The following is a 14449-nucleotide window of genomic DNA, read 5'->3' on the forward strand; positions in this document are numbered from 1 at the left end:
GCCCATAACAACGCTGAGTTGTCGCCTGATTTCCTTACACTCCTTACATTGCGCACACACAAAGACATCCCCCATGGCAGTATCATGTCCTGTACCCGATTGTCCGCAAACATCAAGCAAGCAGTACATTTTAAAAGGCTGTGATTCAGAGGGCAACTGCCCCCCCCCTCAGTTCTCCCCTGAGCCACAGCACTCCCATTAGCTTGAGCCTTTTGCTTTGCTGCTTTAGTTGCTAATGCTTTTAAAAACCAAATAATAAACAAACTTATCAGATCGCTTCCTACCCTACCAGATGTTCGGATGAATCCAGGATTATCTCTACAGACTTTAAAAAAATTTGCTGTCAAGCAATGCTATTGACGTGGGATTCTTGGCTCCAAGCATCCCATGGCCCCCAATCACCCAGTCACTCACTGTCAGACTACGGACTGACAGCTGCATCTACCAATATCTAACCCCTTAACTAAAACAGGGACTGATGACCTCCGGAGACCCGCCATCACTAGACAGTGCAGTACAGACCATCACAACTGTCTAGAAATTAGTGAAATCGCCCCTGGTTGCTTCCTGTAAGAAATAGTCAGCGAAGGTCCGGACAGTGTGCAGATGAAAAGCCTTTTCTTCATCACATCCAATTGCAGCACTACCCTTCATTCACCACTTTGATACTTCTGTTAATTAATGAGCATAACAGGGAATAAGCCATGGGGATGTGCATCAACTGCCACTGTTCATGCTGTTCTCTCCAACAAACTGAAGACATTTATCAGTACTTTAAACCGTATATGTATCAATTGTCATTTTGTTCATTTAATTTTAATAATTTAATGTCATGTAACTCCATTTTTATTTAATATACAGGCATACCTCGAATAACGAATAGGATGCGTTCCACGAAATTACTTCGTTAAGCGAAACTTCGTTTTCAGAGGTAAAAATACTATGGCCAGAATAGGGATACGTTCCTACGTAAAGAAAATGAAAAGCTTTTTTTTCGAACAAAGAAAAGTTTTATTAAATAAACAGTCAACTTACATACAAAGTGAAATCACATTTTAAAATATGAGTCTAAAGTTGATTGCTTATGCTTTTTTTCTCTTTCATTTAACAATTGCCTATACGGAGTTATTGCATTTAACACTGATCGCTTAACAATAAAACTTCTTCCTAAATCAGGATCATTTTCACTAAAAAAATTTAAAACGTTTTCAATGTCATTTAAGCACCTTTTTAAATCTTTGGTTGTTAACACTTTTTCAGCAGGAACTTCTTTAACTTCGTCTTCATTATCTTTGTCTTCGTTGCTAACAAGGTTTTCTAAATCTTCCACTGAAAAACCATCATCTTCTGCATTCAATAAATTTCTAACATCCTCTTCATCGATATTTTCGAAACCTATTGATTGAGCCATCTGGATAACTTCATTTCTAATTTCTTGGATGTTATTTTCTTCTTCTAGTACAACTTCTGGCCATATTTTGCGCCAAACTCCATGTAAGCATTTCTTAGTGACTTCTTTCCAAGAACTATCAATGTTTTCAATTGCGTTTTTAATGGTGTAGTTTTTCCAAAAAGTTTTAACTGTCATTTCCTCTTTATCCTCTAGTTCAGTTAAACTGCTTAATGTTCGACGCAGATAATAAGCTTTAAATGATGCTATTACTCCCTGATCCAATGGTTGAATCAGGGAAGTTGTGTTTGCTGGAAGAAACACAACTTTGACAGGAATGCATGTGTCCAACGTGTTAAGATCAGTAGGATGTCCCGGAGCATTGTCTAACAACAAAAGAGCTTTTTCTTCAAAGTTGTTTTTTTGACAATACCGTTTTACTTCAGGACAAAAGTGGTTAACAAACCAATCAGTAAATAACCCCTTGGTAACCCACGCTTTTCTATTTGCTTTCCATATTACAGGTAAATTCATTTTTATGTTACCTTTTAACGGCCTCGGATTTTCTGAATGGTAAACTAATAACAATTTTAATTTATAATCGCCAGAGGCATTTGATCCAAAGAGTAACGTTAAACAGTCTTTGGCTGCTTTGAACCCAGCAGCTGATTTTTCTTCAATAGAAATGAAGCTTTTTGTTGGTAGCCGTTTCCAGAACAAACCGCTTTCGTCAACATTGAACACCAAATTTGGTGTAAAATTTTCACGTTCAATTATTTCCTTTACTTTTTCTGGAAACTTCTCCTGTTAATTTTACACTATGAATCCTGGCCTGTTTTTTAAATTTCTCGAACCAACCACGAGAAGCCCCAAAGGTTTCCGTAATTTCTTCAGTTTGTTTAGATTTCAGGTGATTAAACTGGAATATTTTTTATGTTAAATGGGGCTTGAAATTGCGGACTTCGTTATATCGAAGCTTCGTTATCAGAGGTAACGTTAACCGAGGTATGCCTGTAATTTGTTTTTGTTTTATTTAATATAATTTGTTTTTGTTTTATTTAATATAATTTGTTTATGTCATTGTATTTAATTTTTTAATGTCTTATGTCAGTTTCAGTTTATTTAATTCTTTAATGTATCTGGTTATCATCCTCTCTGTAAGTGTCAGTATAATCAGTACACCTCTTATCTGTTAATCCCTGGCCTTTTGACCATGAAGGGACATTGCAGCACTATCCAATCTTGTAACTGGTTACAGTTGAATGTTGTGCAGTAAAGATTCTCTCTATTTCAATCAAAATAATAATAAATTTCTATTAATTTTGTCTGTATATGTGAAAAATATTATAAACATGAAATCATTCATATCCTTTTTTCCAAGGTTCTTGTGACATTCATTACATAAATTATGCATGACTGAAATTCAGAAACAACTGCAGTATGTTTGTGTGCATATCTTTTATCACAATTATTTTTCTTATGAATAACCTTCATTTATTACCACGTGCCTATCACTTGCAAACTGATGCCAACTAAATTCATTAGGGAAGAAAAATCACCGTGGACCAGCATATAGTATTCCAGCTGATATATGTAGCACACAACTCATCCAACTGTCAGTCTCTCTCCCACCCTTTCATATAATTGCAGAATGTGACTTTGGGGGAGGGGAGCCACAGATTGTCACATTTAGCAATTCTATGAACGAATCAGCTACCATTTAGCTGAGTGCAAATTTCTACGTATGTGTTTTGTAGCCATCCTCTTTTTAATTTAAATTTATGTTTCCTTGTGTATAATGAGATTTGTTACTCATTTTTAGTATTCTTATTGTATCTTTGGTAGGCATAGGAGTAAAAGATTGAAAATTCCATATTTCATTTCATTTAAAAACTTTTCTCTGACATTTCATCTGATGGAGTTTGATAAACCTTATTTCCCTATAAATTTATAATTTTTCAGTAGAAAGCACTGAAAAGAATACACTGTTTTGCATGTCAAGATTTTAAAAATTTCCTGAAAAAAAAAATTGTTTTTATAATTTTTATTATTTTTTTCCTAGAATTAATATGTTTTGGGAAATGTCTCAAAACAGAAAAGACACTTGAATTTTATGGCATTAAACATGGAATGACAGTTCATGTTCTCCAGAGGCATTATCCTGATCATCCTCCAAAGCCACCCGGTGAGCAACTTTTTTCTCCTTTTGCCAAGTCACATGAAAATGCCTATTATATCATATTCTGTCTCATGATTTAAATTTTCTGTAACTTTTTAAATAGACCATTCAAAATACACTATTTAAGTTTTGTTATTTTCTGTGATAGAGCTGATTGATATTTAGGACCCGCTTAAAGATAAAGTGCTTTGAATTTCTGCAAAGTCTGATTCTCTAACATAAATTTTTTGCATCTATTTGCAATTAGAACTGTGTTGGTAATGCTAAGGATGTTTTTCATGTGCAAGGCTTAAAAATACAGTCGAACTTGATTATAACGAGCATCAAGGGACCGACAAAATTTCCTCATTATAACCATTACTCACTATATCAGTGATGAGTTAAATCTACCTCCTATTTTTTTAAATTCTCAATAACTTGATAAAAAGATAGATTCAAAAAGCAAAAAATATTAGAGAGAAAAAAAATAATATTGGTATATACCTACATATTGTTTGTATTAATATGCTTGTATTCAGTTTTCAAATCGATCCAGCCAACCGTTGTTACATACAAAATTGTCGCGTCCAAATTGTTTAGCAAATTTTTCCACTTCAGCCATCAAGTTCGGACAGTCTGTTGAAAATCCAGCACTTTGTATAGTGAACCATTCAAGCAATGCTTCATCAATGTTTGTAATCTTGCACTTGCAAAATTTTATTTATTTATTTTTTTTCAGTTATGTTCTTTAATGTTGATATGTAAACATGTGCTGATATGCAAACATGTTTATTCTTCTATCACGTTGTCAATAATTTTGACTTTTTCGTGATTCACCTGTTTTGAAAGTAGTCGCAACGGTGGCTGTATTTAAATTGGACAGTACTGATGACTACGCGGTTATATCTCTTTATGTAGAGATTTCTACGTTTTTTTATATATCATATCAAATGTATATGATATAGAAAAAAAAAGAATTAACACTTAAGTAATTAGTATCAGTTTGGTTATTATTTTGTGAATATTAAAATGTGGTATGAAAAGTTTATTTGCAAAGTTTAATTTTCACAATTTTAATTTAGACCCATCAACTCAGTGTCTGAAAAATATTTTTGCTTGCAGAAGGACTAAACCAAGCAGAGATTCAACAGCTTGTGATTGCACTGCGAACTGCCTTGCTGAATCCGGCATTTCGAAACATGGTATGATGATGATTCTTTATTAATTTAGATCATATCAGTTGATAAAAATTAAAAAAGCATTGGACTTTATAAGAAATAATTTTTTTTCTATTTTATCTTATTTAATAATATAGATTCATGATAGTTACTCATGTTAGTTACTCATTATATTGTCTTTAGTATAAGTATACATGTTTGTTGAGTTAAAAAGAAATAAAGATGGATGACTTTTATATAACTTCTTTAAATGTTGAAAGATTATCTTGAGGATTTTGCTTGTTATAATGACCACATTTTTTTTTTCCGAGTTAGTTAAATGGTTATTTCAGTAATAGTTTTTTTTTTATTATAGAATAATTAACTACAGCATCCCCTGATTTGCATGGGGATAATGTTCTGGGGAAACACTATGCAGTCCAAATCTGCGCAATGCGAAACAGTTTATATGACATAATGGGGGTTCCATACCTGTACACAAAAAAAAAAGTGTGGAAAAAATTGTCTTCATTTGGAAAGAAAAAAATTAGAAACATGTCCATAAAATTAAACTTGCTAATACTTATGTCTAGATTTTTAATCTAAATTCATTGCTGTTTTCCTGTGATAAACTTGCAACAGTATCCAGCACTTTTTGAAAAAAATTAGTTAAAATTGTTTGCTTAGAAACACGCTGTTTTTCTCTATAAATTTCTTCATAAGGACTAAAGCTAATGATAAAGTTCTGCAAAAATTTAACCTCCTCTCCAAATAAGGATCAATATCCAGAGCTTCTTGGTTCTTGGCTCTGGATATTGATTCTGGATTAAGATTTGCAAGTCTTAAAAACTCAGCTAGTCTCTTTGCGGTCAAATTTTTGTGTGCATCTTCTTCATTTTTATTATTTTTGTAATTTTTGTTATCTTCTTCGTTTTTATCATTTTTGCCATTTTTGTTATCTTCTTCATGTTGCGAAAAAATATTGTCCACTGATAATTGTTCTCTATGAGATTCAATGACCTCTGATATTTGTTGGTTCCATTTCTTCAAATCCCTTTCCGCTAATCATTTTGCCAATTCTCACAATCTCAACTACCTCTGCCATTTTGACCGTGTCTCCTTTAGTGCAGCTTTGTGGCCACAGCTTTTTCCACACTGCATTCATTGTTGAGTTCTTAACTTCGCCCAACATGAATTCATTATTTTTTACAGCATCTGGAATGTTATTATTCTGCCAATAGTATCGAATTGAAAGACTGCCTATTCCATCAGTAACTTCTACCAATTGTAAAAAAAAAAGATCTTCTTAGGTAATAAAGTTTAAAGGAAGCTATAACACATTGGTCCATTGGCTGAATTAACAAACTTGTATTTGTTGGGAGAAAGGTAACTTTCACATTTGGGTGCAGATCAGACAAATGTGCAGGATGACTGGGCACATTGTCAAGAATGAGCAAGATTTTGAATACTATGTTCTTCTTCAGGCAAATATCTTTTTGTTTGGATGTAAAAGCAATTTAAAAACCAATCCTCAAAAATTTTAGCTGTCATCCAGGCTTTTTTGTTTGATTTCCAATGAACTGGTAAGGAGCTTTTTGAATATTCCTTTAAAAGCACGAGGACTTTGTGATATATAAATTAGAAGCGGTTTACACTTAAAGTTACCCTCTGCATTGCCACATAACAAAAGTGTTAACCTACCTTTTGCAGCTTTGAAACCTGGGGTGGTTTTTTCTTCTTTTGAAATGATTGTTCGACTTGGCATACATTTCCAAAATAAACCAGTCTCATCAGCGTTAAACACTTGACTTGCTAGAGAGCCCTCAGTTGCAGTAACATCCTTTAAAGTTTTTGGATACAAAGAAGCAGCTTCCATATCTACACTAAAATTAATGGGCTGTTTTGCCCATTAATTTTAGTTTGTGAAGTCTTTGACATTTTTAAAAATTTTCAAATCAACCCTTACTGGCCTGAAAGACATCTGAATTGGATGGACTGGCTCCTTCTTCTTGTAAATGATTAAAAATTTGCAGAGCTTTGGCATGAATAATATCTCAACTAAGAGGCATTCCTTTTTGATTAAGATCGTCTATCCAGAAAGAAAATAATTTTTCAGTTTTCTCTATTAGAGGATTTCTCACTTTTGTAGTGCTTTTTTGCAGCTTTGGAACAGGTAACTGAACGATGTGGAACAGATAACTGAACTTTTAATTTTCTCAACATTTTCCCTAATTTGTTGAATGCTAGATTCATTTATGCTGTATTTCTTGGCCAATGTCAAAACCTTTTCTAACTCCTTAATGGTTTTTAATTTTTCCTCTAAATTAAAAATTTTTTTTGTTGTAGCTTTCTTCATTTTAGGCACTAATTAAACACACACTTTATACAGACAAGAAATATTAAATCAGCAAAAGCAGTGCTCACCGATTAAAACACTTTACATTGCATGAGCCAGAAAAAGATTCTGTCTGAACACCTAACGTAGGATAACTGATGAAGGGGTCCTGAATGAGGAAGTTGTTTCAAAAATAACTGGACAAACACACCACTGTTCATTGCTATGTTTGATTATAAGAATCAGTTTTGAATGCCTTTGTGATATTTTTCTAAAGCACATTTCTGGAGGTCACAACCATAAATAATAAAAACAATTTGCACTTTCCAGTGTATTGGGATTTTCTGTTAATGCAATCTAATTATAAACTCGTAGTAAACTTGATTTTATTGCATTTGCAATAATACAAACAGCTGGAATTCTCTGGGATTTTATGTTATTATGGTGAAATGTTTTTCTACTTCGGTGAAATCTTCAATCAAGTAAAAAACATAAATTTTCAAAATCTGCTCTTCATTTCTATTCTTGAAGCTTCATAAACAAAAATCGTGCAGGTAGCAAAACTTGCCACGCAATTTAAAATTTTGGTAGTAAATACCTGACCGTGCAATAAAAAAAATGCACAAATCGAGGGATGACTGTACTTTAAAGTTGAAGGCAGTAGCACAGCTCCTTTAAATGCCCACAGAAGGTCTGTTTTTTTAATATTTTCTTAAATTTTTTTACAAGAAAATTATATTTTGCCAATGCTAATTACCAAAGCACCATCATAAAAATTCAATTTTTTAAAATCATTTTCACACAAATGAATTTGACTTGCTCCTTTAAATGCTCACAGGTCTGTTTTTTTTTTTTTTAATGTTTTTAGTTTTTATACAAGAAAATTATATTTTACCAATGCCAATTAAAATAGCACCATTGTAGTAATTCAATTTTTTTTTCTTCTTTTTAATCATTTTCAATGAATGAATTTAACTGTTTTCATAATGGAACCTTTAAATTTGTAGCATTTCCAATACAGAATTTCAAATTACTATTTTTTGTTTAGTTAATAAGGATATGTTCACAATAAAAATAAATCACATTCATAATCCTAAGTACCGTATTTATCGGCTTATAAGACACACTTTTTTTCCTTATAAATACCTTAAAAAATTGCACTCCATCTTAGAAGCCGAAAGTGGCACTGCAGCATATGTGCAAAACCAAGAGTTAACGTAAAGTAGTTAATGGATAGTTAACTACTATACGTTAGTACACTTTCAGTAATTACCAGGCTGTTGTTGGAGTAACAAGTGAATTCCAGGTATACATTTAGGCCCTAATCAATGGCAGATGTGTCAAGAAGGCAAAATTTACTATTGGATTTAAGCTGAAAGTAGTACAGTATGCCAAAGAATGTGGGAACAGAGCAGCAGAACAAAATTTCGGAGACTGAGAAGATGATTCATCAATGGAGGAAGCAGAAGTTTTATTACAAGAAGCTGATAAAACAAAGCACGACCTTCTTAAAATTCCAACTAAATGGCCAAATTTGGAAGAAAACTTGTGTATTGGATAATGGAACTTAGAAACATGGGTATAATAATAATAATAAAATTCTTTATTCACAAAATTTTACAAGGATATGATTACTGTTACAGGCATCCAGAGGAATCTAATTGGAGACATTATATTTACTTACATAAAAACTGCATAGAATACATAGAACATCCATATAGTACATAGAACATCCATATAGTACATAGCATAGAAGATCCATATAATACATAGATCACAGCGAATACATTGCTTTCTCCAACATAAAATTAACCTAAATAGCTTTGAGTTATAGATAATTGCATTTGAACTGGTTCTTCTGAGATACTGATGATTTAGGGCCATACATGGAATACGATGTGGGGTATAACCCGATTGAACAGATTGAGCCAGTCTGGACATCTTTCAGTTAGAGTCAGTATTAGTTTTAATGACAGTTGCAGGAATTCTGATGGCACGTGAATATGGATTTTCTCCATTTTTTTTTTTTTTTCTATAGGCCGAATCACTGGACCACAAATCAAAATCAATGTCGGCGGAGCTCAGTGTGCCAATGATGCTGTTGGGAAAGTGCCACTTGAAGGTCGAGAATTTCTGCTGGTATTGTAGTGAGTACTAAAATGATAATAGTAGAAGCATGGAAACACAGTTACACGACTTTAAAACAAACTAAATCTTGGTGTTATCGCTTCATGAAAAGAAACGGGTTAAGTTTATGCACAAGAACTAGAATAGCCCAGAGAATGCCTGCTGAGTGTGAACAGAAAATAATAGATTTCCATAAATTTGACATTAATGCTAGAAAACAAAGCAACTACTAACTTAAACAAATCGGGAATATGAATGAAATTCCGTTGACTTTTGATATGCCATCCAATAAAATCATAAATCTGAGAGGGAAAAAAGTTATCACTATTAAAACCACTGGACATGAAAAGACACACTACATCACAGTTTTAACTTGTGCTGATGGGACCAAATTTCCGCCAATGTTAATTTTCAAAAGGAAAAATCTTTACCGAAAGATAACTGCCAAATGGAATTCATGTACTTGTTCAAACGAAGGGATGGATAGATAAAGATTGTATCAAGGATTGGTTTGTAAAAGTGTAGTCCAAGTGTCCTGGTGGATGCTTGAATCAAATTTATTGTATGAAAATTTGTTGTATGAGTGTGACAATGATACTAATGATACTAGTGAAGAGGATGATTATGTTGAGGATAATAATGATCAAGACAGTAATGAATCGGAAGTCGAATAATACTAAAATAATAAGAGTAATAATCCTTTCGGGTTTTATTTTTATAGAATTTTAAATTTCCATTTTATTAACAATGCATTTTTTTTCAAAAGGTTTTTTTCTTATATTTACTGTTCCAAAATTAGGGTGTGTCTTCCACGCCGCAGCATCTTATAAGCCGACAAATACAATAAATTTTTTTTTTGATTGATTAGTGATTCTGTGGACTTTGTGAAAATAAAATGCCACTTTTACTGTTACAGTAATTTTATTTTAAAATATATTTTTAAAGACAGAAATTTCCAAATATTTAAATGTGGAGTATTTATTTATTTTTTTAAAATTGTATTTTACACTATTGTGACACTTTGTATGTATATAGTGCTGTTAATAAAGTGGGTATCAGAATTTTGTGGCGCCTCCGTAGCCAGGTGGGCAGGAGCAGCAGTGCGTAGCACACATTTCTTGATTAGACCGGGGTTCGAGCCCGTGACCACCAAATACGGAGGATGCGGAAAGGTCAAAGAATGACCACTGCATATCTCCAGAGCAATATGGCCTTAGTTGCTAATGCTCCTTAAAACCAAACAACAACAACATCAGAATTTTGCCAGAAGGTGCATGGGATTGCCTTGGGTTATGGCTTCTATTTCTCTTTAAAAAAAAAAAAAAATGACTGTGAAGTATGCCAGGACTTCATTTTAGGAACAACTTGAAATAACAAGCGTTTTAAAAAGGACTAAAATGAGAAAGGGTTGTGCAAAATTAAGAATTATTTCTAAGGTTTGGATTTTGTGATGATCTATTCAAAAGTAAAATTTTGATACCATGTCTCAAATTTTAATTTTGAGATAACCAAAATCCCTAACTGTTATTACATTCTCCTTTCTAGACATAAGATAGATTGTTTTAATTTATCATGGTATGCCATGATCACAAGTGATTCTCAATCAGGGTTGTGAAGGACCTTCTTGTTGAGGATTGCTGTCTTGTTGAAATGCCTGAATTTCATTTGGAGAAACTGAGGATAGAGAAACTGTTTTGCAAATTTTTTTTTGCATCATGTCTAAGTTAGTTTGTTATGAGCAAGGGTTTAGTGATTTTTACCTCATGGAAACCTTAGTTTTTAATTCCACATAATGTGCAAACTGACTACAGAATACATACAATTTGCAGACTGTACTAGTGCTTTATTGTCTTTTAACTGTCTTGGCACTTACTCTTAACCTCAAAACATTAGAATTCAACATCCAGCATGTGGTTCCTTATTTCCGAATTCTAATGGAATGGCTTACTGCTTAGTAATGTATGGAAATGAGCATGACCATTAGTGGATTTGGATAGGGCAGGTACTTTTTTTTTCTAGCCCGCCTTTTGCTTGTCACTGTGAATTATTTATTATAGATGTATGGTACCTGCCCCAGTATGTGTTATCAGTAAGCTCACTGTCATATAACAATAAATGATGGAATATTCCATTTATATTTCAGGTCAGTAATTTGCCTGTTGTGGGATGTCTGACTAATATTTTAGTATGGCAATGTACATTGCAGACTGATAATCCTGCAGTAGGCGTGGAAAAAAAAAAGAACAAACTTCACATTCTGGTTGAAAAAGGTGAGAAGCAAATTAAAAGGTATATACTGAATAAGAATCTTATTGGGTAATAGTGACAATACATATTTTCAACAGTCTTGTTATACAATTTTTTTTACTGGGATACTTCACTTGTAATCCATAGAATTGTGGAGTGAGCAAAATGGAAGCAGAAACCAAACTCTCTGGGGGAAAATTACACATGGGCAGGTGCATGGCCAAATTTGTACACCAAAGTGGATTTTTAATGCATAAACTTTTCCAAATCAAAACATGGTCAGCAATGCAGATTGAAGTTGAAATGATTATTCATAGTGACATAATTTTAATATGTTTTAATATTAAAAGTTAATTTAAGGAGGTGTTGTTGATAGCATGAAATAGAGTGCCCACTCAGTTTAAATATTAATAGTCTGCAGTGTACACTTTAAAAGATGGACATAATGATTTGTAATGCTGTGAGGACAACTGTACTGATTGACATATTCATTTTCCATGGTTGACGTCATACCTTATTCACCTGTAATTGCTTAGGGATGTTTATAGTAGGTTCTTTGTCATACAACGAGAATTCAGTAAGAGTGTAGCACTTCTGATGAACGTTAATGGAAGCAACCAAGTATTATGGTAACACCACTTGTAGAAGACTATGTCATTAGCATAATAAATCACAGAATGGATGTACTCATAATTTTGGGTTAGAAGAAAGGAGTAGGAAGGATTTGGGACACATAATGTGTACCAGTGATATTTAGTATATTTTAGTTAACTTATTGAGCAAAGTAACTATTAAAATACACTGTCCAGTCAAAACATTACAACCACTGCTGTATTTTAACAGTTAACCGTTTCTCCCTGCCTGATAGTACACGTTGCAACAAAAACTGGTAAATGTGATATTGTAGGTTCATGGCATGCTGTTGCATACAGAATACTTGATTGACATAGGCAAGGAATTTGACATGACAGACTTCAAAAAAGGGATGATTATCAGGTGTTGGTTTAAGGATGGCAGTATTATGGAAACTGCAAATCATGTGGGCTGTTTTCAAAGTGCTGTAGTTAAGATCCTATCAGGAGTAGAAGGAAGTGAACAAAACAGCATTCACTAGGCCAATGGTGGGTGCCCACACTTCATTGATGGTCGTAATAAATAGGCTGTCCCACCTTATGCGAGTCAATAGATGGAAATGGTGGAGTGGCTGACTATGGTGTTTAACCAGTGGTGTTTCCAAGAACATGATCCAATGAATCCTCCGTACGGGCCTGCAGGTAGGCATCTGGTCACGATACCAATGCTCACGACCACCATCGGTTGCCATGAGCAACCAAAGTTTGCATAAGAATGGCATCATTGGACTGTTGAAGACTGGAAAAATTATTGCCTTTTATGTGAATTATATTTCATACTGTGCTGTGTGGATGGTAGATGGAGGGTAAAGTGACAAACTGAGGAGAGGAATCATTCTGATTTTCTGGTCCAACTGAAACAGGCAGGTGGCAGCAGTATTTTGACATGGTGGCTGTTTTCCTAGGAATTTTGGCACCTCTGTAGCCAGGTGGGCAGGAGCAGCAGTGCGTAGCACATGTTTCTTGATTAGACCGGGGTTCAAGCCCGTGACCACCAAATATGGAGGATGTGGAAAGGTCAGGGAATGACCACCACATATCCCCGGAGCAATATGGCCTTAATCGCTAATGCTCATAAAAACCAAATAACAAACAAACCTAGGAATTTCTTGGAGCCTTTATATTCCTAGATTGCACTCTGAATGTTAAAAATTATCTGTTCAGTTTGGCTAATCAGGTACATCCTTTTAATGGTGACTGTCTTCACAGGTGGTTACAAAGGATAGTGCACCCTGTCATTCCCAGTATTCAAGAATGGTTTGCCGAACACAAAAGTGACTTCCAGGTGCTACCTTCTCTGCTGAATTCACTGGCATCACAGATTATGTGGATTGACTGATCTGGCATTCGGATCCTCTACCATGGATTGTTGCAGATCTGCAAATGCAATGTTTTGCAGCATATCTCCTGTAGCATTCAGAGGCCTTATAGAGGCCTTGCTTCACTGTGTGACAGTGGTACTGGTGGCAAGAAGAGGATATATCCACTGATTGGTAGGTGGTTATAATGTTTTAACTGGACAGTGTAATATAATGTATTCTTGTGCTATAAAATTCCTTTGTCTTTTTTAAAGGTACAACAACTTAGTAAACCTGAAGCCTTAGAAAATATTATTGCTGCAACACCAGGATTAGCTAGTGATCCAGTTGCTCTTGGTATGCTCTTTTCTTATAAAATATATGCAAATTTATGTAATATTTTAGTATGGTATTGTATGTTATGTTGCAGACTGATAATTCTGCTCATAGGGGGAGAAAAGTGCAGTTGTTCTGTTACATCGCATGCAGCTTGATATTTTTGAGAAAAAAGCGAAAAGTAAGTTAATATGAAGTATCGGATAATAACAACAAATTTTTCAATAATAGCTGGACTTCTTTTTTTTCAAAATTTTTCAGTTAATACAATGAAATTAATCACATTTCAAGGTGCTCTTCTTTCAGAAAAAAAAAAATTGTAGTATTCTAGGATTTTTCCTATTCCAGTTTTGAAGAAACCTTTCAATTGATGTTGTTAACTGTATTTTTTACCTCATCATTTGACCTAGATTTCAGAGATATATGTATGATTAAATGATATATCATTAGATCAGTGTGAACTGGTTTCCTCCTAAATACATTTTCCCTGACATAAACCAGTGTCACAGGGTGGCAAATCAGGACTATAACAAGGATGGGAAAAGAATATCCCACCCAAATTTAGTCAGTACATTCACAATCAGATTAGCTATTTGTGGGGTTGGGCATTATCAAAAAGCAGACACTTTTTCAGAAGATCTGATCACTTCTTTTGTAGAGATGGTTTCAGAATATTTTTAGGAGCTAGTAGTAACCAGCATTAATCATATGACTTTGTTCTAGGAATGATCAGTGAGTAGTTCTCCCTTTCTTCCTTCATAATTAACAC

The 14449-nt window shown here is 33.9% G+C and overlaps 1 protein-coding gene across 2 annotated transcripts in view; it reads left to right on the top strand.

Annotated features, from left to right (window-relative positions):
• The window catches only part of LOC150081878 (ubiquitin-like protein 7), an 84924-nt gene that overhangs the window by 21779 nt on the left and 48696 nt on the right, over nucleotides 1-14449 (top strand). For both annotated transcript variants that reach the window (XM_090379786.1, XM_090379787.1), the window contains exons 2-4: nucleotides 3453-3575; nucleotides 4671-4750; nucleotides 13620-13701. In XM_090379786.1, the coding sequence (XP_090235912.1) occupies nucleotides 3453-3575; nucleotides 4671-4750; nucleotides 13620-13701 (285 nt within the window). The remainder of the gene's footprint in view (nucleotides 1-3452; nucleotides 3576-4670; nucleotides 4751-13619; nucleotides 13702-14449) is intronic.

Source organism: Mastigoproctus giganteus, chromosome 8 (assembly GCF_048544385.1).
Source record: "Mastigoproctus giganteus isolate SK-2022 chromosome 8, ASM4854438v1, whole genome shotgun sequence".
Classification (NCBI taxonomy): Eukaryota; Metazoa; Arthropoda; class Arachnida; order Uropygi; family Thelyphonidae; genus Mastigoproctus; species Mastigoproctus giganteus.